Genomic DNA, 26,438 nt, shown 5'->3' with positions numbered 1-26,438 from the left:
GAAATCTGAGAGACATGGACAAAGACAGAAGTAGGAGGATCACCTCACACCTCATACATGTAAATAAATAATGCAGACCACTACAATTCTAGAAATATATTGCGAAAGCATGATTGTAAATGAGAGAGTCTGTCTGGGGGAAAAATAGTAGTGGCACACTTGATTTTGAGTTATTCTGAGCTGATAAATGGATAAAACCACCCTTCAGTCACAAGGAAGACGAGACGGAAAAAGGGACAGCCACACACACATACACGCACACTCACAGAGGAGGGGCTGCTACAGTGGTAATGCTGTCCTGATATGACAGGTCTATAAATGTATTTGTGTGTATGTGCGTGTGTTTGTATAGTTATGACTAGGCATGTGCCGATGTCAGTTATCACGATATTCAACACATAGAATATCATCACGACTCCTGTGCTCTATTCAGGAGTTAGGCAGCATGTTTGGGGATGAAGTATGTCCCGTTCTGAAGGCAGCATGAGGATCTTCTAAGCGGTCTTCCAAGACCGCTTATTTTAGACAAATTTGAAGAACCGCTGTGTTGAACAATATAATCATAATTCTGTTCACCAGCCATAGTGGGCAGGACTGGGGAATAACAATTTAGCAGTGTCACATTAAAACAACGATATAATGGTAATATTATAAACCATTATAAAATGTTTGTCTTGATTATCGTGATACTGAAAAATATAATATCAGCTCATGCCCAGCTGAAACAGTTTCTCAAGGCTGTCTGCAGATCACAGACCACCAGCGTTGTTGAACTTCTATATGTAAAAGTAGGTGTGTCATGGAAGTCTTGAAACAGTAAGAAGAAAGTCATATCTGCACATGTATCTTGTTAGCCAGCTAACTGACCTGACAGGATTTGAACCAAATTTTTAAGTAATATTTGTAAATAAATAAACAAACAAACAAATAAATAAATAAATGATCCCATCTGCATTCCTAACACTAGGAAGCTAGAATGGCAGAATTTGAGTTATATTTCTATTTATGTCACGTTTATATTGGTTAGTGCTAACAACCACGGCTCTGCACTTTGTAGACAGACTGTCCTCCCATTTTTGGCTTGGGTCTCATTCACACGTACGCACATGGAAGTGAAGAAAAGAAAGAACACAAACTGACAATCTGACACATCTTTTTGTTCCAGTGTGTGTTTGCTGCATCCATAAAGTAAACCGCCAGACATTTTTATAGTGATGAAATATTTTTTTTTCTAGCAAAGATAGAAAAAAGCCTCCAGCTCAGCTGGCGATCTGAAAAAGTCAGAGTGGAATCCGAATCCGAAATGAATCCGAAGTTTTTTGTTATTGTTTTTTTTTTTAAAACTCACGCACTCATTCACACGTTCGGGAAGGACGTGTGAAAAGTGAGTGTCCTTACTGATAGTCCTTCGTGCTCAGCATTTGTGTAGGGAGAGACAGAAGGCAAGGGAAGAAAAAGTGCACTCGTCTTTGCTTTATCTGTCCATCAGCAGCTTAAGCGCCCTCTCGATGTTCATGCGATGGCCAACACGCGTCACTCCTAAATCGATGAGGTCGTCTTTTTGCAAGTTTGGCAGGTGAGATCCCTCGATCTCGTTCTCCATGAAGGCGTCTCTGTGTTCGGCCATGTTGAGGCTCTCCAGCCAGTCAGCGACGTCATGCTTGGACCACAGCAGGACGGGCTTGCTGGAAAACGGCTTGGAGTTGGATGAAGACGAGGACGAGGAGGACGAGTGCAGGAGTGAGAGAGGAGACGCTGAGCGGCTTCCGAACGGACAAAGAGGAGGAGTCGGTGCCGGTGATGAAGCAGGGCCTGGTGTGGAGGGGGTGGGGCTTGATGCAGGAGGAGAGGTGACTGAAGGAAGGATGGAGGGAGGAGTGGATGGAGTGGTGAACGTTAGAGCAGTGGAGCGCTGGGTACCTGAGACAGAGGGAATGGCAGAATCCCTAAAGAGAGAGAGAGAGAGAGAGAAAAGTAAAAAAAAAAAAAAAAAAAAAAAAAAAAAAAAAGGGATTGCAGAGGAGAGTGATAGAAAAAAAAGTGTAGGAAGTTTAAATAAGATAGTATGAAAGAGAAAAACAGGGAGAGAGACAGAAAGTTAATCCAGTTACTGATCATTAGACAAGGGGTAATTTTAAATCAGCTTGATGCTCATCACTATTCACTATTTAAATGAATTAAATAAGAATATAACTGTTAGACTTTTCATCACAATCAATTTGTATTGGCACTTGGTCCTCAGCATTATGGTTGTATTGTTCTTACTTGATATTATTTTACATTCTCATATCTCGTGTGTGCACACTAACCCTCAATTGGAATGTGTATTAAAAATTGTGAATTCAAATGAAAAAAGTAATTAGGTGGAATCCTGTGCCAACATTGAATTTTCATATCACTATAACTGTAAAGACACAGCAGGTGTTTCACAGCTCCAGGGTCCAGGATTAGATCCTGAAATCCAGTTTCTGTCTCCCTGTAGTACAGTAGGTTCTCCCTTGTCCATGTGGGTTTCCTTTGGGTTCTCCTGTGTCTTCTCAAAAGCATGCTGGTATTGCATTACCTACACTAGGTTGTTCCTATGTGCAAATGTGTATGTGTTGATTTATAATAATAACAAATGGCGAAGTCCTTGGAGGTCATAGAAGACGACCTGGATATGTGGCTTAAAGCTTTGTGATTTCAGGTTATTTTAAGGCCTACTTACAGTGGTGCTTGAAAGTTTGTGAATTTTCTATATTTCTGCATAAATATGACCGAAAACATCATCAGATTTTCACACAAGTCCTAAAAGTAGACAAAAAGAACCCAATTAAACAAATGAGACAAAAAATATTATACTTGGTCATGTATTTATTGAGGAAAATGGTCCAATATTACAGATCTGTGAGTGGCAAACGTATATTAACCTTTGCTATCAGTATTTGGTGTGACCCCCTTGTGCAGCAATAACGTCAAATAAACATTTCCAGTACCTGTTGATCAGTCCCGTACATCGGCTTGGAGGAATTTCAGCCCATTCCTCAGTACAGAACAGCTTCAACTCTGGGATGGTGGTGGGTTTCCTCAATGAGCTGCCTGCTTCAGGTCCTTCCACAACATTTCTATTGGATTAAGGTCAGGACATTGTCTTGGCCATTCCAAAACATTAACTTTATTCTTCTTTCAAAATTATTTGGTAGAACGACTTGTGTGCTTAGTGTCATTGTCTTGCTGCATGACCCATTTTCTCTTGAGATCAGATCACAGACAGATCATTTCCCCTTAGCATTCACTGATATAATTAAGAATTCATTGTTCCATCAATGATTGCGTTTACGTAGACAACAATAATCCACTCTTAATCCGATTAAGACCATACTTTGATTAAGAAACTACCATGTAAACAGCAATTTTCACTTACCTTAATCTAATTAAGGTCATACTCGAAGTAAGCAATAATCGAATTAAGACAGGTGGAGTACTCCTGTTTTAGTCGCATTATGGACGTGTATTACAGACATGTGAACACCTTAATCACATTATGAACGTCGTGTGAGAGTTTTCACCGCATTTTGCGACAGGACACGATCACACAAGGCACTTTTACGTTTTACGGCAAACAAGAGAGTTCGGCTGCGTCCCAAACTGCATACTTGCCTACTATAGGCCTGTAGTGTGGCCTATAGTAGATGTCATACATGTATCGCGGCTACTATATAGACGGTAATTACACGGTTTGGGATGCAGCCCATGGCTTCAAGCAGTTGTCTATTAGCACGTACAGCATGAAAAATAATTAACTGCACTTAAAACATTCATAAAAAAATTAAATAAAAACACCCAAAACTGTATACGGTACCATAACGAAGACAAACTGTATGTTGATACGTGAAATTCTGGAGGGACGTCGGACGGCGTGGCGCGGTGACGTAATGACGCGGGCTGTTAATCTAATTATGTTCTATAACATGTAAAACGGGAACATGACAGGAGTATTCTAAAAGCGACTCATGTAAACACCTTAATCACATTATTATCTTACTCAGAGTAAGGTCAATAATTAGATTACTGCTGTCCATGTAAACGTAGTCAATGATGGCAAGTCATCCTGGCCCAGATGCAGCAAAACAGGTCCAAACTATTATACTACCACCATCATGTTTCACACATGGGATAAGGTTTTTATGCTGGCAGTGTTTTCCAGTCTCCAAACATAACACTTCTAATTTAAACCAAAAAGTTATATTTTGGTCTCATCCATCCACAAAAATATTTCCAGTAGCCTTCTAGCTTGTTCATGTGATCTTCAACAAACTGCAGAAGTGCAGAAATGTTGTTTTTGGAGAGCAGAAACTTTCTCCTTGCAATCCTGCCATGCACACCATTGTTGTTTAGTGTTCTCCTGATGGTGGTCTCATGAACATTAACATTAGCCAGTGAGAGAGGCCTTTAGTTGCTTAGAAGTTACCCTGGGGTCCTTTGTGACCGCATGGACTATTACAAGTCTTGCTCCAGGGGTGATCTTTGTTGGGAACAATGGTCTTAAATTTCCTCCATTTGTACACAATCTGTCTAACTATGGATTGGTGGCGTCCAAACTCTTTAGAGATGGTTTTGTAATCTTTTCCTGCCTGATGAGCTTCAGCAACTCTTTTTCAGAGGTCCTTAGAAATCTCCTTTTTTCATGCCATGATACACTTCCACAAATATGTGTTGACTCTGATAGATCCCTGTTCTTTAAATAAAACAGAGCGCTCACTGACACCTGATTGTCATCCCATTGATTGAAAACACCTGACTCTAATTTCACCTTCAGATTAACTGCTAATCCTAGAGGTTCACATACCTTTGCCACTCACAGATATGTAATATTGGATCATTTTCCTTAATAAATAAATGACCAAGTATAATATTTTTGTCTCGTTTGTTTAACTTGGTTCTCTTTATCTACTTTTAGGAATTTTAGAATCTGATGATGTTTTAGGCCATATTTATGCAGAAATAAATAAATAAATAAAAAATAAAAAAGCACCACTGTATTTCTCAATTAGAATACACATGTACACAGTACACACAGCCTGAAACACAAGTTGTTGGAGGGGTTTGTAATTTCCATATACAGACACTAGGGGGAGCAGCCACAATGTGTAACTGCACATATTAAATGCATATGGTTTTCATATTGTTTAAAAACAAAGCTAACCACACATTCAAATTATGTATTATTATTTTGTCATTCACTCTACTAGTATAGCATTAAACTATCGATAGTACTGTGTACAATATACTCAGCCATAGATAGTATACAGACTATATAGTACTGTATACACTCACTATATATATATATATATATATATATATATATATATATATATATATATATATATATATATATATATATAGTACTGTATACACTCACCATATATATATATATATATATATATATATATATATATATATATATATATATATATATATATATATATATATATATATATATATATATATATGTATATGGTGAGTGTATATATATATATATATATATATATATATATATATATATATATATATATATATATATATATAACGTTACAATCTCACCTGTTTGTAAAGCTCCTGGGTCCTGTTGGAGAATCAAGTGAATCACCCTGTTTTGGGGATTTGTCCCGATTCATGTGCTGTAGGATGGAGCTCAGCTCACTAATAACATTTGCCTTAGGATCTGGATTAGAAGAGGGGGGGCTACGGAGCTCAGGAGGTTCCCTCCAAAGCTTAGAAGCTCGCTGTGTGGGTGTTTTGGGGGTCTCTGATAGTGGTGGAGGAGTTGCAGGTGTGGGTTGATTGAAGGATTCAGGACCCTCCTCAATCAAGGGGTCCCTGTAAAGTGCATTGCTCTTGTTGATGATGGGCTTCATTTTTGGCTTGGGCGGCACAGGCGGTCGGTCCACCAGGAAGACCTGCCCGTCTGCATAGACTGTGCAGGTGTCCAAAGCCTCACTGCCTTCTGAAGACAGTGTTGAGATGCTGGACACAGTAGAGATGGTGCTGGTGGTCTCTAGGTGAGGGTCTCCGCTACTTCGGCTATCCATTTCTATTCCAGAGTCTGTAATTGGCTCAAAGCTCTCAGAAGGAGGTGGAGGGTAGCTGGAAGGGGGAATGCAGTTTAAAATCCCAGGACGATTCAGTTCTACATTGATGGGTGGAGGAGCATGGGGGTGGAATAGAGGCAAATGTCCCCCTGGTATACTGTTTTTCCTTTGCTTAAGAATCTCTGCTACCTGGTCTTCAGGAATGTCAACACTGTTGGCAAATTCCAATGGAGGTGGTAAAGGTTCAGCAAACACAAATTCCTCATCAATATCAACTGAAGCCAGTGGTGGAGGGGGGATTCGGAAAGGCAGTTTGATAGGCTCATCCACTGATCCACCTGCTGTGATACTTTTTGTTCGGGATGGGGCAGGTGTCTGGGAGGTGGGAGCTGAAGGCAGTTTGGAATCTGAGTCTCTTAGTTCTGTGTCCTGTTGAGGTGCTATTTCCTCTTTCCCTTCATCATTTACATTATTTTCTTCTGTCTTCACTCCATCCACAGTGTGCACCATCAACAATCCTGTTGGCTTCTGCTGTGAAGTATCTACAATGTCTATCACCATGTTCTTTTTTTCCTCTACCTGCTTGCTTTCTTTTGGACCTTCTGCTTCATATTTAGACTCTGTTATCTGCCTCCGAAGACCGGGCCGGCCTGTGCAAACAGAGGCAGCAAATTTGGCCTCAATGCCTGAGCGAAGCTTTGTATCAATAAACAGGGGTTGATTGATATCTGGTTTGTGAGGCTCCACCTTTGGGGGAGGTGGAGGAGGCTGTTTTTGCTCTTTTATAGCTCTGTCTCGGGCTGCCAGAGCCAAAGCTAACGGGGAATTGGGATCAAGAGTTTTACCCGTAACCGGGTGTAGGTATCCTTCACCATTGGTGGTATAGGTCTTTATTGTTGCTGGAAGGCTGACTGGACTATCCAGATCAGGGCAGTTCCTTGTTCGTGTGTTCAGAGGTTCACGTACAATCACAGGTTCAGGGTTGTTAAAGTCTGTCACATTGCCCCCACTACCACCCCCACTTCCTCCACCTCCTTCACTCTCACCTTCTCGTGAAACATTACGCAGCGAAGAAGGTGGTGCCATGAGTTTCCGAAGCCTTTCATCATTTGCAAACATTCCCTCATCAATGGATTTTGACTGCCGCAAACGAGGGGTTGGACTGGGCATTGGTAAATCCTCATCCCCCAAATCTGTGGAAAGAAAAGCAGGGGAGTTTCTACGTGCTTCCAGCCTCTTTTCCCGGTCTCTTACTGCCCCAGCAATAGCGGCAGCAAAGGGATTATTTACATTGAGTGTATCCTCTGGTCTCAGCTGGCCTGGATGATCCAGAGTGTTTGTCTCAATCTCCATGCTGCTTCCCTGGCTACTTTTTCCACTGCTGCTAGTGGATGGTTCTTTGACAATGATGGTGGGGATTGGAATGGAGCAGGTCTTCTCTGGACTATCTTCGACATTTGGCTGCTTTACTAACATCCCTTTCCTGCGTGCTGGCTTGGCTGGGACATAAGGTGCCTTGTTTCCTACTTCCGAATATGGGTTCTCAGGGACTGAGGCCCTGTTTCTATTTCGGGAATTGTGCTGGTTTGATATGGAGTTTGAAGGGTCATACTGTTCTGAGTTTTGCCGCAGGAAACCACCTCGACCTCTGTTGATAGTATTCGTATTTACGTACCCTTTGCCTGCTTGGGGTTGCATAAAGCCAGGCTGGTTGTTGCTATAGCCTCGGCTATTGGGGGCACTGGGGCTAAAAGGGGGTGATGGAGGGGAGATGCCAGGTGGAGGTGGAATGTCTTCTGATGTATCAGGCATTGAAAGGCTCCGTGTGAACTTTAGCAATGGAGGAGTCAGGAACTGCTTTTCCTCTTCCGTAATACCTAGACAATACAAACAGGGCATATGTTATTTGACCATCACAACCAAGTAAAAACAAAAATGTTGTGTAAATTTCCCTCACAAGTTAGCCCATTCAGACTTTTTTTTTTGTTTTGTTATAATAACACTAGTTAATTAATTAGTTAGTTAATTAATAACACTGCTTAGGAGGCACCATATTAATAGTACAACTTAGCATGGCTAAAGTGTAAGTGAAACTTTATCTAACCCCAATGTCTTTGAACATTTTGTGAGGCATGTCCAAAAACATACATATACATTCATCTGCTCTTCTCCCAGTGGTTGTGCTGGGTCTGATAAGAAGTGACATCAACAGCATAATTCCTTGCCTTAGGCCATACTGTATGGTCAGAGAGACATTTAAAGGACCATGAATAATAAAAATATCACTAATTAAGACGTACTTTCCAGTTGCCGAAGGAATTTGGCCACTCCAGAAGCAGATCAGCCTAATTTAACCATAGTTTAATGAACTAGGCTCAGCTGGCGAGACAAAACCTGTTGTGTGATAAAAAAGTGTAATCTGCCCTGGGAAAAGCAATCAACAAGTGTAAAAATAGAACCACAGGAGCTTTCTGGTTGGATAACGAATCTGTGCCATGAAGTAATCATATTATTGACCTAGGATATTGTCCATAAAGTGGCATTTTTCAGCTTCTAATGTCAACAAACCACATGACACAATGTTCTCAATCTTTAATGCTCCAGAACTAACCCTAGCATTGAAAAGTGCCTAAATGAATTTGTCTAAGCATAGTTACAAGACATAAAACATCATACAGCTCTGCCTGTAGTGCTGTAAGGACAGTAACACACACAAAAAAAGAAAGTTGTGATCTCAACAAATAGTTTTAAAAGTACTAGTTTACCAGACTATCATTCATTTCATATAAGTTATGATAAGTTATAATAAGTTATATGAATTATAAATGCTACAAAAATAAGTTCAGTAAGTATTTTACCACAAATATAATGTGACAATATTTTGTAAATCTTAATAAAATCTCATTGTGTCTTGCTTACCAATGGACTTTTGTCTTTTCATAGTCCCCTTTTGTATACCCAAAAGGGGACCGCTAGGAACGGTGGGAGGAACGACAGCTACACCTTGCCGTTCATACATGGCCTGCAAAATAGAAATGTAAGCATTCAATATCATAAGTACATAAATAAATATATTTAGATAAACCCCAACAGAGGATATTCTACAGCCTAACACTCTGTACAGCCTGTACAGTGAATGTGGTATGTGGTTTGGAATACATCCAGAGTGGACTGATCTACTGTTTATTCATTATGATCTATGTAGTGAATAGAATATGTGATATTGGATACATCTACAGTGATGGTGTTTTTGTGGCCTATATAGTGATTAAAGAGTAGAATGTGATTTCAAACACAGCGGTAAAATGGTAAAATTCAGGAATTACATTGAAATCAGTAGGCGTGACCAAGCAGCGGCTGGAGGGGCGAGGCTTAATGGTGGCCACTCTCATGTCCACTGAGCCATTGTCCCTTGCGTTTTTCTGCGATGGAGGCACTTCATCCACTTTATCTGTGACAGACAAAAAAACAAAAAAAAACAAACCACTGCACACTGAAAAACAGGACAAGGATATTGACAACTTTTGACTCCTATGAAAGGAAAGTCTCCATGGTGCCAAAAGCTAATAACTGCATCAATCTTTTCATCAAAGGACACTTTTGATGAAATTAAAAGCAATAATAAATGTAATAAACAAAAAAGGAGAATACAGCCCTCAAAGCCGTGCAAGCTCTGTACAATTTGCGTTCTGTGCTTTAGCTTCTGCTGCCGAGCTGCATGCGAGCGATTCACAGTTTCTTTTTTTATCTTATTTATTACATTATGTATTCTTTTGTTTTCTGTTCAAAGCCTCCATGCATTTTTGTGTAATTACTTAGTGTGACTTGAAAAACAATCCTCTTCTTCAGACCCTCAACATTAGAAGACTGAGTATCTACACAGAGACGGGGAGAGAAGCATGATTTAGCGCTCTAGACGCTGAAGCCACACATGCTCCTACAGACTCTACATATACTGTACATCGATTTACACGCTCTATATACTGTATACATATCTGCATACTCACATTCATAAACACAGGCATTTAGATGACACTCAATTCACACATGAACCCAGATTCTTTGTTACATTTCTAAGAATTCTATTTTTATGATTCTTGCTATTATCAATAGTGTCTGTGATGGATTCATTATCAGTTGAACTATCAATTTAATGATTTTATCTGGCCAGTTTGAATTGGGCAGGACAGTGTTCGGAGTAAGTGACATAAGGTAATCCCATCTATGAATCAGTCACAAAGCCTGAAGTGACTTCATCACCCACCCTCAGATCCTCTTGATATAAACTGCATCTACCTAGCATTTACCATTTTGAATATACCATTTTAAGCACTACAGTTGTTCAAAGGTTCTTCAATGTCATTTTTAAAATGGTTCCAGCTTTTTAAAGGCTCTGTACTTGGGACCCTATTTTAAATAGAAATGTTTGTTTAAAAAGAGTGACAGACCAAAGAATCCTTTAGAGTGCTAAATGTATTTTTTTTTCTAAGAATGCACGTGTTCACATGGGAAATAGAAGAAGACATGAGAATTAGCTGAATGGTTGGACTATGATGAGATAAGGCTGGCTGTATCCACTGCAGTTAAATGCGAGGACAGTATAGCTCCAACTCCAAAGTGGCAAGTCTGTTGCTTCTAAAGCATTGCAGTGCTGTTTGCAATATGATGCTATGCTAATAAGTATAACTTTTAAAAACAGCTGGAAGTGGCAAAGCAACAGTCATGCATATATAAAGGACAACCGTTTCTCGTTTTTGGTGCTAAATAAGCAACGTATACTGTCCTGTGTATTTATTGAAACATTATTTATTTATTTATTTATTTAATATTATATGTATAATATTGCACACTCATCTCACGCTTTATGTAGTTTTGTGTACTGTACTACTGAATTGTTATGTGTAGTGCCATGGTCCTGGAGAAACAACATTTCGTTGTATACAAGTCATATAGAGGAATGACAATAAAAGCCACTTGCCTTCAAATTAGAAAAAAATTAAAAAGTCCTAGAAAAGATAATATACAATTTACATCCTATAGCCTACTTTGGTCAGATTTGGAAGAATAGTGTAATAATGATGATAATAATAATAATAATAATAATAATAATAATAACAACAACAACTACTACTCTTCTTCTTCTTTGTCTCCTTTCTTCTTCTTCTTCTTCTTCTTCTTAATAATAATTCTTAATAATAATAATAATAATAATAATAATAATAATAATAATAATTATTATTATTATTATTATTTAAGCCTTAAATCATCCCTTGAGGATGATAAAATGAATGAGAACAACTAGCCCCATTACAGGAGTTGGGCATGCCAAGTGGTCCCGCCCCACCATCACCTTCATTAGAGCTGGTGGATCACCTCATTCCCCATTGAAAACATCTGCAGGAATTCTCAACTCTGCAATAGTCCAGCAACTATTATTAGGCATTGAACTGCAATTGAAGTTACCTAGTCATGTTGCAACTACCACCTTGAGACCAGACATTGTCCTACTGTCCTAGTCCACCAAACAAGTTGTCCTGCTGGATCTAACAAAGCCTACTGGAAGAAGCCTTTGAAAGGAAGCTTTGCAAGTAAGAGGTTCTGGTCAGCGACTCACAGCAGATTGGCTGGAGAATGGCCCTATCTCTGTCCAGAGCCAATATCAGCAATGTGGGAAAGAATCTCAAGATGGCTGTGCCTTAAGAGAGGAGAGCCATGGGGACAGTTGCTAACTAGCCACAAGCTGGGGTCTGAGTAGAGTCAGCTGGGTCACCGGGCTGTAGGATGTTGAAAGCTCTGAAACAGTGGGCACTGGTAGCAAGACATTGCACTAATGATCAGATAGTCATGAGTTCAATTCCCAGCACTGCCACTGTTGGGTCCTAGAGCAAGGCTCTTAACCCTCAACTGCTCAGTTGTAAAAATAAGATAAATGTCCTTTCAATTCAATTCAATTCAATTTTATTTGTATAGCGCTTTTTACAATAGACATTGTCTCAAAGCAGCTTTACAGAAAACTTTCACTTCTATAAATTGCTCTGGATAAGGGAGTCTGCCAAATGCTGTAAATGTAAATCTGAAACAATTGAGGATTTCAGATACATCATTGATTATGTGTCCAGAAGTATCAGTAGATATACAGTATATTCAGAACTGTTACTTTGTTTGCAGAATAGCAATAAGCAACTTGGTGGAACTATTTTTTAATAATGTGCATATTTTCTTTACAAAAAATAATAATAATTCAGAAATAAAAGATAAAAGAAAAGTTTAAATTAATATCTACATATAAAGTGCACACACTCCTTCCCCTGTAGTATTATGCTTGTTGTGAGGAGTATAGAAGATAATCAGAATTCAAGATAAAGATAGATAGAAAGAAAAGAAAAAGCCCAAGGGAATGTAGCATTGACAATTAATAATTATTATTCTGACTCCTAACATACAACTTTGTGTAATCTAAAAACAAATGCCATAAATTATAAAAAATCTATTGATCACGGAGTCCTCTTACTTGTTCCCTCGTTAGACATAACATTCTCGATTAGCACACCCAAGACTAGAACAAGGGATTCAAATGGGAATGGGAAACAACTGATTGTACTTGAGTTAATATTCAACAAATATGTCTTGTTGAAATGTATGCTATGTTTTTATTCCATACATTTAGCTAGCACTGTGCTGCAGTCATGCAAGAAAACAATGCACTGTAAGTGCCGTTAAGACAAAAGTTCAACAATATATTTGATTAAAAATGAAGATTCATTTGTGCATTACCTGTATCACAACTTCTCTGGTTATCCATGTTAATGCAGGCATGCATTACAGAGTATTTACCCCAGAATATGCTCCTTCCTACAGTTTTAATAATGGGAAATGCATCTCCAGGTGGGAGGTCAACCAGAAGCGAGTAATGGTTGAGTTCATTTGAAGTCTTTTCTTTTTAAGGCTTTTTGCAAAGGAACATGCAAGCTATTGTATAGTAATGTTAACACCAATACTATTTGCAGGCTCAGTAGTTCTGATTATAGGAATGTTTTGTATATGGCAATGTATAAGGAAAATAGAAAAGAAAAGTGAATGACTAAAAACTCTAAAATACTATCATTCAACAAAAATATTTCTGTTATAACATTCTAATGTTATATAGAAAATACAAGTTAAATTGTGACTTAAGACAGAAATATATTCATGCAAAAATGGAAGAAAGATGTTTGTGGTCTTGAAATTAGCCACTATAAAACTTTAGAGTCTATGCTACGATGCTACAACTTAACTGCTAACACTTACCACCTTTCTTTTTCCTCAAGGTGGCTGGAGAAAGAGCGGAAATCATACTGCACAGATCAGTATAGGAAAGATAGAAATCTTCCACACAAACACACACTCACACATACTCATTCTCATACTCTCATCCATAGCCATGAAGCTAATGGTGCTAACCTTGCTGTTCAGTTTTTGCCTGAGGTGTTGTGAAATTCTATATAGCTATATGTCACATACATAGCTCATTCCAGGTGAACTCTATGACTCATTCCAAAGCTAAAGAGTAGCTAATGACATGAGCCTGTTCCTGAATTGGGGTCATACCTATGTTAAAAGATTTACATTCTGAGCAGATTTTGTGCCGGAAGCTTCTCCTGGTTTGCCATTTGAATACCCGCTGACAGTGGCATTATTTCTTTTTTGTTATTGATATTAGACACCATTAAATATCACATATTTATTGATATGCAAGATTAAGTACTTAGTTACCAGGAAATGCAGATTGGAAAGTTGTAGTATTGCACACGGGCCCAAGACATACACAAAGCAAAGCACACTCTAAATTTCAACAAAAGTCCAACGAAAAACAACACCACAATATAAAGTACATAGGCAGACTTTGCATGCCAGAGCTCACCATTAAAGGTACATTTCTGCCCAAAATAAAGTGTACACATAATTCATCGTTTCATTTACCCCAAATGATTCAAGACATGTTTGGGGTCTGAAGTTTACTTTGTTAAATGTATCTTGGCTTATCAACAACTATGCAACGACACACTTGGTGATCATGCAGTGCCATTTAATCCAAATAAACCAGATGGTATGTAGAGAAATGTGCAGGCAAAAGACTCTTCCTTACCTTTATCCACTGCTCACATTAACCCGGATTAGAGTACACACAAATAAACACACAAAAATAAGAAGAGAGATCTGTGTGAGCACAGCACAACAAATCATCACAGTGTGTGTGTGTGTGTGTGTGTGTGTGTGTGTGTTAGGATTGTAACTCTATATGAATACATTATACAAATTGAACAGATAATGCATCCTAAACGAATACAAATACAGTTATGGACATTCTACAACATACATTCTAGATAATTGTGTGATTACAACTTTGGGTGTGATGGTCAGATGTCCACAAACTTTTAGCCGTATACAAATTGATATTTGTTGATATAAGTAATGACCATTTTCTAGCAACACCCCCCCCCCCCCCCCCCCCCCACCACCACCCCTTTTATACAGCATTTTGCAGTGTTTCTATGGCATAATGGTATGGTTAACAAAAAACAGACAAACTGTTTTTTTAAAAAAATTTTTTTTATTTTTTAAAGATATAAATAATAGATATAAACAGATATAAAACAGATAATACACTATGTGTGTAAATGTGTGCCTGTATGTGTATCATGTCTATGTGGATGAGTGCATCTTTGGGTGTGTCATCACTTTGTATATGTGTTTATGTGTATGTTTGTATGTTTATATGAATGTGTCTAGGGGTGATTAATTATGTAAGGCACTGTCATGTATGCATATGTAAATGGTAAATGGCACACTTATATAGCGCTTTTATCCAAAGCGCTTTACACTGTGTCTCATTCACCCATTCACACACCAATGGTAGCAGAGCTGCCATGCAAGGCGCTAACTTGCCATCGGGAGCAACTTGGGGTTCAGTGTCTTGCCCAAGGACACTTCGGCATGTGGAGTCATGCTGGCCGGGAATTGAACCACCAACCCTACGATTAGTGTACAACCCGCTCTACCACCTGATCCACAGCCGCCACATATGTACTGTACTCTACTGTTTGTGAATTTGTGCGTCTTACCCATGTCCTCCAGTTCTGATGTCATAGATTTGGAGCGCATGGACAGTGCTGTGGTTGGTGCTCGCTTTGGAGGAGGCGGGGCTAAAGAGAATAACAGTGCACACTGTTTTGTTTATACAAATGTGAGAAATGAAAACCTTAATTTTTTTTTGTAATTGTTTATTACAAATAAGTGTCACAAAATAAGTGTCACATCAAGTAAATTACAGCTGCATACAGTCTGTTTATCTAATTTATGTCACACGTTTAAGGTTTATTTGATTCACCTGCAAAAAATAATTCACAAATTAGAAAAAATTAGATTTGTGTAAAACACAGTATGTATACCGATGCATATGTATGTGTTTGTGTATAGTACAAAATATGTAATTAAATAACTCACAATCTGCTCTCATGCCCTGAACGTCTTGTTACTATAGAAACCATAACGTATTAGAATGAGCATACTAATATAGATATTCATATGCAGCTGGCATTATTATCAGAGCTAATGTTATCGAAAAATAGTAATTAATGACTTCTGACCAATGTTTGGAAATCAGAAAAGAGAATTCAGGGCCATGGTACAGTGCATCCGGAAAGTATTCACGGCTCTTCACTTTTTCCACATTTTGTTATGTTACAGCGTTATTCCAAAATGGATTAAATTCATTATTTTCCTCAAAATTCTACAAACAATACCCCATAATGACAATGTAAAAGAAGTTTCTTTAAAATCTTTGCAAATTTATTAAAAATAAGCAACAAAAAAAGCACATGTACATAAGTATTCACAGCTTTTGCTCAATACTTTGTTGAAGCACCTTTGGCACCAATTACAGCCTCAAGTCTTTTTGAGTATGATGCTACAAGCTTGGCACACCTATTTTTGGGCAGTTTCTCCCATTCTTCTTTGCAGGACCTCTCAAGCTCCATCAGGTTGGATGGGGAGCGTCGGTGCACAGCCATTTTCAGATCTCTCCAGAGAGTTCAATCGGGTTCAAGTCTGGGCTCTGGCTGGGCCACTCAAGGACATTCACAGAGTTGTCTTGTAGCCACTCCTTTGTTATCTTGGCTGTGTGCTTAGGGTCGTTGTCCTGTTGGAAGATAAACCTTTGCCCCAGTCTGAGGTCCAGAGCAGGTTTGGAGCAGGTTTTCATCAAGGATGTCTCTGTACATTGCTGCATTCATCTTTCCCTCGATCCTGACTAGTCTCCCAGTTCCTGCCACTTAAAAACATCCCCACAGCATGATGCTGCCACCACCATGCTTCACTGTATGAATGGTATTGGCCAGGTGATGACTGGTCCCTAGGTTTCTCCAGACATGACACTTGCCATTCAGGCCAAAGAGTTCAATCTTCAGGTGCCTTTTGGCAAACTCCAGGTGGGCTGTCATGTGCCTTTTACTGAGGAATGGCTTCCGTCTGATTGGTGGAGTGCTGCAGAGATGGTTGTTTTTCTGGAAGGTTCTCCTCTCTCCACAGAGACATGCTGGACCTCTGTCAGATTGACCATCGGGTTTTTGGTCACCTCCCTGACTAAGGCCCTTCTCCCTTGATTGCTCAGTTTGGCCGGCGGCCAGCTCTAGGAAGAGTCCTGGTGGTTCCAAACGTCTTCCATTTATGGATGATGGAGGCCACAGTGCTCATTAGGATCTTCAGTGCTGCAGAAATGTTTCTGTACCCTTCCCCAGATCTGTGCCTCGATACAATCCTGTCTCGGAGGTCTACAGACAATTCCTTGGATTTCATAACTTGGTTTGTGCTCCGACATGCATTGTTAACTGTGGGACCTTATATAGACAGGTGTTTGCCTTTCCAAATCATGTCCAATCAACTGAATTTACCACAGGTGGACTCCAATAAAGTTGTAGAAACAGCTCAAGGATGATCAGTGGAAACAGGATGTACCTGAGCTCAATTTTGAGTGTCATGGCAAAGGCTGTGAATACTTATGTACATGCGCTTTTTTTGTTTTTTATTTTTAATAAATTTGCAAAGAATTCAAACAAACTTCTTTCACGTTGTCATTATGGGGTATTGTTTGTAGAATTTTGAGGAAAATAATGAATTTAATCCATTTTGGAATAAGGCTGCAACATAACAAAATGTGGAAAAAGTGAAGCACTGTGAATACTTTCCGGATGCACTGTATGTCTCAAATCAACAACAACAATGTTCTTTTTCAGACATTACTACTCTACATAGTGTGTAGTGTAAGTGTATTTCTCTCTCTCTCTCTCTCTCTCTCTCTCTCTCTCTCTCTCTGTATCTCTCCCTTATCTCTCCCTTATCTCTCTTTCTCTCTGTCTGAAGTGGCAGATGGCTGCACTGTGATTTAGGTCTGAGAGCAATAGGTGCCAAACGGCCATTCAGCAGGGCGCTGGCATCCTGTTCTTAACTCCTCTGTTCTGTCCATCTCAAAATGACCCAGTTTCATTTTTCATTAACAAAATTGACATTTTTCCTTTAGCTTATTATCTCTCTTATTTATTACTTTTTTTTGTACATACAATGGTCTCCAAAAGTATGCAACCACCAGGGAAAGTGCTTCTATTTTCATTACAACAATTTTCATTACAAATTTTATTATTTACAGCAACTTGAGTGAAAAAAGAATCGTTGAAATTTTTACATGAATTTCCGAGATTCTAAAACTATTTGCTACGTCCCCTTTTTTGCTTTAATGACAGTGTAGTGACAAATGACCATCTTGTCACTTAGAGATGTTGTAGGCCCTACAATGTACAATGTAGTGTTATTTCCGACGTATGAGATCCGAACAAGACATGCTTCCAGTCTAGTACTGCTTTTATTCACTTTATTTATCACAAAGCTCATAGATGTCCTTTTATACTCGCAGTTCCAATGCACAAACACATAGAAATCCCACCAGCTTGCTTCCACCTGCACATGTCCTAACACAGTCAAAAATTGCTGCGCTTCTCTCCATTACACCCACCTTCTCTTACTGTCTGGCTACCTATATACTAATTAGACACACACTCCACCCAGTGTTAAACAATGAAATTACAACAGACATTGAATACAACATAATGGCTCTTACAGGCAGTGTGCATGAGGACAATCTGACCGTTTGTACAAATCATTTAACATGGTCAATATCACAATTTTACTTACATTTAAATAAGGACTTTAATATTAAACAGTCATATTAAACAACATTAAATGCTCAAAGATATTGAGCATTTACTTTCTTTGTTTTAAATATTTTACGATTCTAAAAAAAACCTTTCGTTTTATTTCCAATTTTTAATGAAACAAACTGGGTCTCAGACTTTTGGACCCCACTGTGTATATACTGTATACTGTGTATACTGCGCAGTACTGTGCACACACATATACAGTACTGTGCAAAAGTTTTAGCACATGCAAAGAAATGCTGTAGAGCAAAGATGACTTCAAAATAATGAAATTAAATGATTCTACATTAAAAAAAAAATACTATAAGGAGCAGTAAATATCAGTAAAGGAAACTAATTCAATATTTGTTGTGACAAAGAAATAAAAAATAAAATAAATGGTATTGAGCATGTTGCAGAACCAGTCACGGTTCTTCTGGAGATTTGACTGTCGCACTTGCTTCTTATTTTTTGCAGCAAAATCCAGCAGCCTTCGTTGTGTTTTTTGTCTGAAAAGTGTTTCTTACCACTTAATATGCTGCTTTCTTTACTGACATTCAAACATTTTTCTGCAACATTTAATTTTGTTCTTGAAAACTAATGTTTGGTAATCTAAAATGTTTTTTGTACTGACTCGATAATATAGACGTCATAAAATAATAAATCTATAGCAAAGTTTGGACAAAAAAAATAGGGTGCCTAAGACTTTTGCAGAGTACTGTAGATATATTATTTTTCTCATTTACCAAGGAAGCTATGAAAACTTCTGTGTGTGTATACATGTGTGTTGTTTGTGTGTGGATGTGTGTCTGTCCTGTAGGAGCTGTACCTTTCTTCCTTGCATTGTCATCATTGTCCAGGTTCCTGGTGACTGTCACGACTTTAATGACGAGTCTGTTTCCACCCTGTCGTATCATGTTGACCACCTGCCTGTGACCCACCTTCACCACGTTCTCCTGGTTCACCTGAACACGCACACACACACACGCAGTTACAGCCAACACAGTTTTTATATAGAAATACAGGCAACTCCAAAATTATTGGTATCCTTTGAGGATTTATTCTCTGCTTTGTATGGTCTGATTGATTCAGCTGCCTTAGGTATTAGTATGCCTATTGGTAAACTGGGCTGCATTAATGCATAAAATGTGGATAGGACATTTGAGTCATTTGAACTGCGGAGTCGGAGCAACAAGAGAACAAGAGTGGAGCCAATCTCTGTTATGACTCACTGAGATTCACCGGGGAGCGAATATACTGTAGGTCATGACCAAAAGGATTAATTGAAAGTATATACAATTGTATGTACAGTACAATAAAATGTACACTATTCAAGGATGTTAAAAAAAAAAACAATGACAAATTAATGATGTAAACAAATGAAAATCTCTCTTTCAGAATCCTATATCAAAGATATTTGATGAAGCTAGAACCAGTAAGTCTTTGGTCTGTTAAAAGCTACTGCTGTTCGCAATTGCAAACCATGTAAGCTGTGACCGAATGAAAGGAATGAGTCAGTGCATGGCAGTGAAGACTTCATTTTCACAAACTTAATTTATCATTTTAATACACAGTATTATCCAATTACTGCCTATTCATTCATGCAACACTCCATCATCTGTAGCAAGAGGGTCAACCCTGCCCTACCTCTTTGCTTAAGAATTCAATGTAAAGAGCTTTGAGTGCTTGGAAAACCGCTATATATATATATATATATATATATATATATATATATATATATATATATATATATATATATATATATATATATCTAAGGAATTATTATTTATTATTAATTCCTTACTTAATGTTTCACTTTGCACTTTTGTGAATAAGTTTTAAGAAGGAAATCTTTTATAGGTACTTTTCATCACACTAAAAATTAGAATCACCGTGGCAAGAAAAGACTCTTGTAAATGTGGCCCCTGGTACTTAGTGAAATTCTGGATGTTATGAATCTTCACAGCAGCCGCTGTACTGTGGATCTAGATCATGCATCAATGCATTCATCCATTTTCTGTACCGCTTATCCTACACAGGGTCATGGGGAACTTGGAGCCTATCCCAGGGAACTCGGGGAACGAGGTGGGGGACACCCTGGATTGGGTGCCAACCCATCACAGGGCACATTCATACACTCTTTCACACACTATGGACAATTTAGAGATGCCAATCACCCTATAACGCATGTCTCTGGACTGTGTAAGGAAACCGGATTACCCAGAGAAAACCCCTGAAGCACAGGTGAATAGAATTGGTGAATAGAGTCCTGTTGAAAACGCTTTTGTTTGATGGAATTTTACATGTTTGCAACTCATTTATACCTCATAGAAACAGGACGTAGTTAAACAAAAAAGACCACTTTCTTTGTTTCCATTTATTTATGGCATTATTTGCGTTCTTTAAGGGTCTGTCTAAGTGCTTCATCAAAGGCAATAGAGGATATGAGTCATGATACTGCAGGACACACGCACGCACGCACGCACGCACGCACGCACGCACGCACGCACGCACGCACGCACGCACGCACGCACGCACGCACGCACGCACGCACGCACGCACGCACGCACGCACGCACGCACGCACGCACACACACTTTGCCTCTCTTTTTCTGTCATCCTGGCTATTACTGTAAACCTTTTCCTAGAAGACTGCTGTCTGACATATGAAGCAAAAAGGAATGTCAGCTTGTCATCGATAACAACACACTCACCACACCACTAACACTAAAAATGTGACAAAAAATGAAGTAGGGGGTGCTGATGTGCTGATTCAATGCAATCATTTAGTATGAGTTTATTCAGTGGTAGAAGTGGCTCATTCAATGTAAGCTTGTTGAGCTAGCTGTAGTGGCTCAGTGGTTAAGGCTTTGAGTTACAGATTAGAAAGTCTGGTACAAATCCCAGCACTGCCATGGTTGAGTCCTTGAGCAAGACCCTTCACCTTCCCCTCAGTTGTATCCTGCCACAGTTGTAAGTTGGCTTCTTAAAAAAAAAAAAAAAAAAAAAAAAAGTCAGCCAAATGAGCAAATGTACTTAACTGTAGATATATACAGATTACTGTAAATTTTTACTTTATTTTATTGGCTTCCCTATTACGACTGTAAATCTTACAATCAACTTTTTGCAGTGTATGATTTTGGATTTGAAGCACTGCATAGACCAGCCTTGTAACTCACTCACTCATATTTGGCAGACTTACAGTGGGGGAAATCAGTATTGGATGCGTCATTACATTTTTTTCAGTAAATATATTTCCAATGAGGTTATTCACATAAAATTTTCACCAGACATCAGTATTAACTCAAGAAATCCGGAAATATAAAGAATTCACAACATTAAAGTCCATAAATAAAGTTATGTGTAATAAAGTGGAATGACACGGGAAAAAAGTATTGAACACACTAAGAAAAAGCAGTTCTCCAAGGCAAGGTAAGAAACCAGCTGAAATCCTTTGTTACCTGATATGGTAGTATGAAAATCTCAGAAGGTTTGATTAAATAAGCATCTACTAATTCATTACTATAATTACCTATAATCTTCATAGATAAAATAACCAGAAAACATGAATGAACATGAACAAATGAATTCTAACGTATAATCTAAAAATATTATCTAAGCGTAACCAAGAAAAAAAAGTTTGAGATTCACTGCAATTAGCATGGAAAACACAGGAGTTGCTACTAATCAGGCTACTTATAAGCTTCTCCATTGCATTTTAGCTTGGCCTTGACTCCTGCTCATAGGGCTGCATGCCAATACCAAAGCCTTCTTGATTCCTTCATCCTAGAACCTTCAGCCTACCATCTTTTAGGAATTTTCTGAAGCATTTTTATTAAGACAAAAAAAAAACAAAAACAAAAAAAAAACCCTTTTCAATTAATGAGACAATAATAAGCAATAATACAAAATTAATAATATTACTTAAATCAGGAACAATGGGAATGAATGAAAAACCTTGGACAGGTAGATTAAAATGAAAAATCACACTATAATTTTGTATAAACTAAAACATTTACTTTTAAGTTTTTGTAATGTAAAAAAATAAAATTAAAATTAAACCAAGACAAGTCTGGCCAGTTCTTTTTCCACCTTTTATGTCATATACTGTAGCAAACAACAAAATTCAAGTGACTAATAAATAGAAACATTGTAGGAAAAAAATAAAAATAAAAAACTTACAATAGCCTGGTTGAATAAGTATGCACCATGTGTGCTTAGGCTGCCACCACCATGCTTCACCGAGGCTATGGTGTTCTTTGGGTGAGAAGTTATTTTGTTTGTGCGCCTTTAGTTCTTCTTTAACTTCTACTTTGTTCTACAAAGTTCTTCTTTGGTTTCATCAGACCATAGCACATTTTGCCAGCTTGATTGGGGGGATTTATGCTGGCTTGGATGTTTTTTTTGGTTTGTTTGCTTGTTTGTTTTTGTGAGAAAGGCCTTCTCTCTAGCCACCCTACCCCATAGCCCAGACTAGAATATGGGATTGGTGTCACATGTAGGGAGTGACCAGTACTTGCCAAATATTTCGTCAGCTCCTTTAATGTTTTAAATTTTGGAGGGACGTCGTATTCTTGGTAACGTCACTGTTTTTCCCCATTTTGGCCATGTTGGCTTTCATGTTGTATCATGGTACATGTAATGTTTTGGAAATACTTTTGTACCCCTCTACTGATCAATACTTTGTAATAATTTGTAAGCTCTTTGCAGACCATGGCTTCTGCAGTTGGATAAAACCAACATGTCAAGAAAATCCTACAGAAACACCTGCTCTTTGATCTCTGATATTTGGGCTTAATCAGAATCTCTTCATTGATTAAAGGTCATTATAAAAGGTTGTGCACACATATGCAAACAGTTTATTGTAATTCTTTTTTTCTTTTTTCATTCCTATTTCTTTGTTTATTTTATTCCTATTTTATTCTTTATGTGCAACCCGCTCTACCACCTGAGCCACAGCTGCCCGTGGCTGATCCTAACTATGTAGGTGATCCTAACTATGATAGTGCTTAATGAAGATTAATGAATGAATGATCATATAGAGTGGTTATGCATCTTTAAAACCACCTGATTACCAGTCAAAAATTTGTTGTTTAAATTTAATGCAAGAAATCCCTAAAACAAATGATCCACATATACAGTATGACATATGTAAGCTGAAAAGCATCACAGAGAGGTAGCAGCATGCTGCATCACTTCTGGTGTAAACCATCAATTTAAATGCTATTCATCACTCTTAGGTTACCTGCATGCCTTTATAGTAAATGAATCACTGAGTTGAGGACTTTAAGATTTTCATTAAATTCAGTAACTTTGTAGTAAACCAGATTTCAGATGATCTGGGGCATATCCCAAAGACAGTGGGCCCAAAGCGGTAATAAACTCTGGATGGGATGCCAGTCCATCACAGAGCATCACTCACATTTGTCTTACTATCCTTATAAGGACCTTCCTTTGACATAACTATTAATGCAGGTAATTAATGCAACACTACATCTAATCCTAAGCTAAAAAACTAAACACTCACACACACACACACACACACACACACACACACACACACACACACACACACACACACACACACACACAATCACTGACACCATTGGGCAATTTGAAGTGGTCATTTTGGTCAACAATTTTTCTTTTCTTGCCAGTGCTTTGCTCAACACATTTCCTAAATAGTTCTTAACAACAATAAAAAAAAAAAGTTAATGGTACTGAAAAAGATGCATTGCTGTCTCTATCCTCCAGCAATAAAATCCACACTGCGACACTATCACACCTGCAGTACAAAGTGCAGACATAAACACTGTTCAGACACAGGTAAGATAATGTACAGCTATATATTTGCTATAGATAAGTTACTATGGTCATAGTCATTATTTACATATTTAATCTTGTTGCAATGCAGCTTTATAAATTCAGCCACTGGTTTTATGTTCAATAATCACACGTCCAATACAAAAATCATTCAAAGAGAGACTGTTAAAAGGTTTTAGGTTACATACAACATATCAACAGAACACACATTATTCATTTTGGATTAATGTTTCAAACTATAATCAGGTGTCAGTTTGCTTTCTATGTGAAGTAGCTGTCTGAAAAATTCACCACTCTACAGAGAGAAGGATTGTTTACAAATGGAGAGCCTTCAAGACAGTTTCCAATCTTAGGAGTGGGCATCCACACAAATTTAGTCCAAAGTCAGACTGTTTAATGCTCAGAGATACTGCATAAAGAAAAACCCAAGAGCTAAATCATGTGACCTACAAGACTTTCTCTCCAAAGAAGATATGGCAGCATGATATAGGTTTGCAAAATTGCATGTGAACAAACAACAAAAGTTCTGGAACAATATCCTTTGGACTAATGAGACCAAGGTGGAGATGTTTGGTCATCATGTTTGGTGAACCAAAACCAAACACAGCACATCTCGGTCTGGATGAGGGAATACCACCTTAAGCTCAACCTGGCAAAATCTGAGCTTCTGGTCATCCCAGCCTGTCCCTCAATCAACCACAACCTCACTATACAGCTTGGCTCGACCACACTCAAGCCAACCAGGACAGCCAGGAACCTTGGGGTGATTCTGGATGACAGCTTGACATTTACAGACCACATCTCAACGACTGCACAGTCCTGTAGGTTCATCCTGTACAACATCAAGAAAATCCGACCCTACATCACCGAACAGGCTACACAACTACTAGTCCAGGCTCTTGTTATCTCAAAACTGGACTACTGCAACTCACTACTCTCAGGCCTCCCAGCCAGCTCCATCAAACCCCTTCAGATGATTCAGAATGCTCGTCTTCAACCAGCCCAAGAGAACCCATGTCACACCCCTCTTCATCTCCCTCCACTGGCTTCCTGTAGCCACCCGTATCAAATTCAAGGCCTTAATGCTCACCTACAAGACCTTGTCTGGAACAGCACCCATCTACCTCAACTCTCTCCTGAAGGCCTACGTTCCCTCATGCAATCTGCGATAAATCAATGACCGACGCTTAGTAGTGCCTACTCAGTGTGACTCAAGGTCCCTTTCAAGAACCTTCAAACTAACTGTTCCTCAGTGGTGCAATGAACCTCCAACCTCAATCCGGACCACAGAATCTGTCACCATCTTCAAGAAATAGCTAAAGACCCACCTCTTCCGTGAACACCTAAACAACCACTAAAAAAAAAAAAAAAACCCTTACTCTGGCACTTACACCTCAACTCTGTGACTTTGCTTCTCCTAGAACTCTATTAATGGATCTTGTATGGTAGCACTACTTGTATTGTTCTCTGCTTGATATATCGCTTTGCTTGTATTTTCTCATTTGTAAGTCGCTTTGGATAAAAGTGTCTGCTAAATGAATAAATGTAAATGTAAATGTAAATATCACAACAAACACCTCATACCAACTGTCAAGCAGGGTGGTGGAGGGGTGATAATTTGGGCTTGTTTTGTAGCCACAACTCGCAGTCATTGAGACAACGATGGACTCCACTTTACACCAGAATATTCTTGAGACGAGGCCTTCTGTACAGCAGCTTAAGCTGGGCCAAATATTGGGTCATGCAGTAGGACAATGATTCCAAGTGCACCAGCAAATCGACATGTGAATGGCTAAAGAAGAAAAATATCAAGGTGTTGGAATGGCCAAGTCAAAGTCCAGACCTCAACCCCACTGAGATGCTGTGGCAGGATCTTAAGAGAGCTGTGCAGAAACGAATGCCCTCAAACATCAATGAAGTGAAGCAATTACTCCAAAATGATGAGATACTAATAAACTCCTACAGAAAACATTTACTCCATGTTATTGTTGCTAAAGATGGTTCTACATCCCACTGGGTTTCTGAATGTTGGTTTACTTTTTATGAAAAAATGACTAAATATTGCAATCTGTTGTGCTTGTTTGTTTGTTTTTTGTCACCTGAGGTTATCTGTTTGTTTATAGAAGTTGGTGTGGTGAGGACCACACAACTGTGATTTAGACGCTGATGAATAAAAACATAGAATTAAAGGAGGGTGTACTTACTTTTTCTCATGAATGTATAAACAGACTTATGGGAAAATACACACTCCAATGCTGGTATGTGTGTGTGTGTGTGTGTGTGTGAGGTGTTGTAATAATTGACTGTGCACCTCCATGGTT

General features: G+C 38.5%; 1 protein-coding gene across 1 annotated transcript in view; it reads right to left on the bottom strand.

Annotated features, from left to right (window-relative positions):
* Positions 1 to 1,166: 1,166 nt before the first annotated feature.
* Positions 1,167 to 26,438, bottom strand: part of LOC124628034 (SH3 and multiple ankyrin repeat domains protein 2) — a 161,987-nt gene continuing 136,715 nt past the window's right edge. The window contains exons 17-25 of the mRNA XM_053678083.1: positions 19,125 to 19,260; positions 15,173 to 15,253; positions 14,197 to 14,205; positions 13,359 to 13,382; positions 9,887 to 9,946; positions 9,398 to 9,522; positions 8,991 to 9,093; positions 5,584 to 7,948; positions 1,167 to 1,946 (exon numbers count right to left, since the gene is read on the bottom strand). Coding sequence (XP_053534058.1) covers positions 1,475 to 1,946; positions 5,584 to 7,948; positions 8,991 to 9,093; positions 9,398 to 9,522; positions 9,887 to 9,946; positions 13,359 to 13,382; positions 14,197 to 14,205; positions 15,173 to 15,253; positions 19,125 to 19,260 — 3,375 coding nt within the window. The 3' untranslated portion in view covers positions 1,167 to 1,474. The remainder of the gene's footprint in view (positions 1,947 to 5,583; positions 7,949 to 8,990; positions 9,094 to 9,397; positions 9,523 to 9,886; positions 9,947 to 13,358; positions 13,383 to 14,196; positions 14,206 to 15,172; positions 15,254 to 19,124; positions 19,261 to 26,438) is intronic.

This window comes from Ictalurus punctatus, chromosome 4 (genome assembly GCF_001660625.3).
Source record: "Ictalurus punctatus breed USDA103 chromosome 4, Coco_2.0, whole genome shotgun sequence".
Classification (NCBI taxonomy): domain Eukaryota; kingdom Metazoa; phylum Chordata; class Actinopteri; order Siluriformes; family Ictaluridae; genus Ictalurus; species Ictalurus punctatus.
Note: the sequence above shows the minus strand (reverse complement) of the source record. Positions and strands in the feature narration are given on the sequence as shown.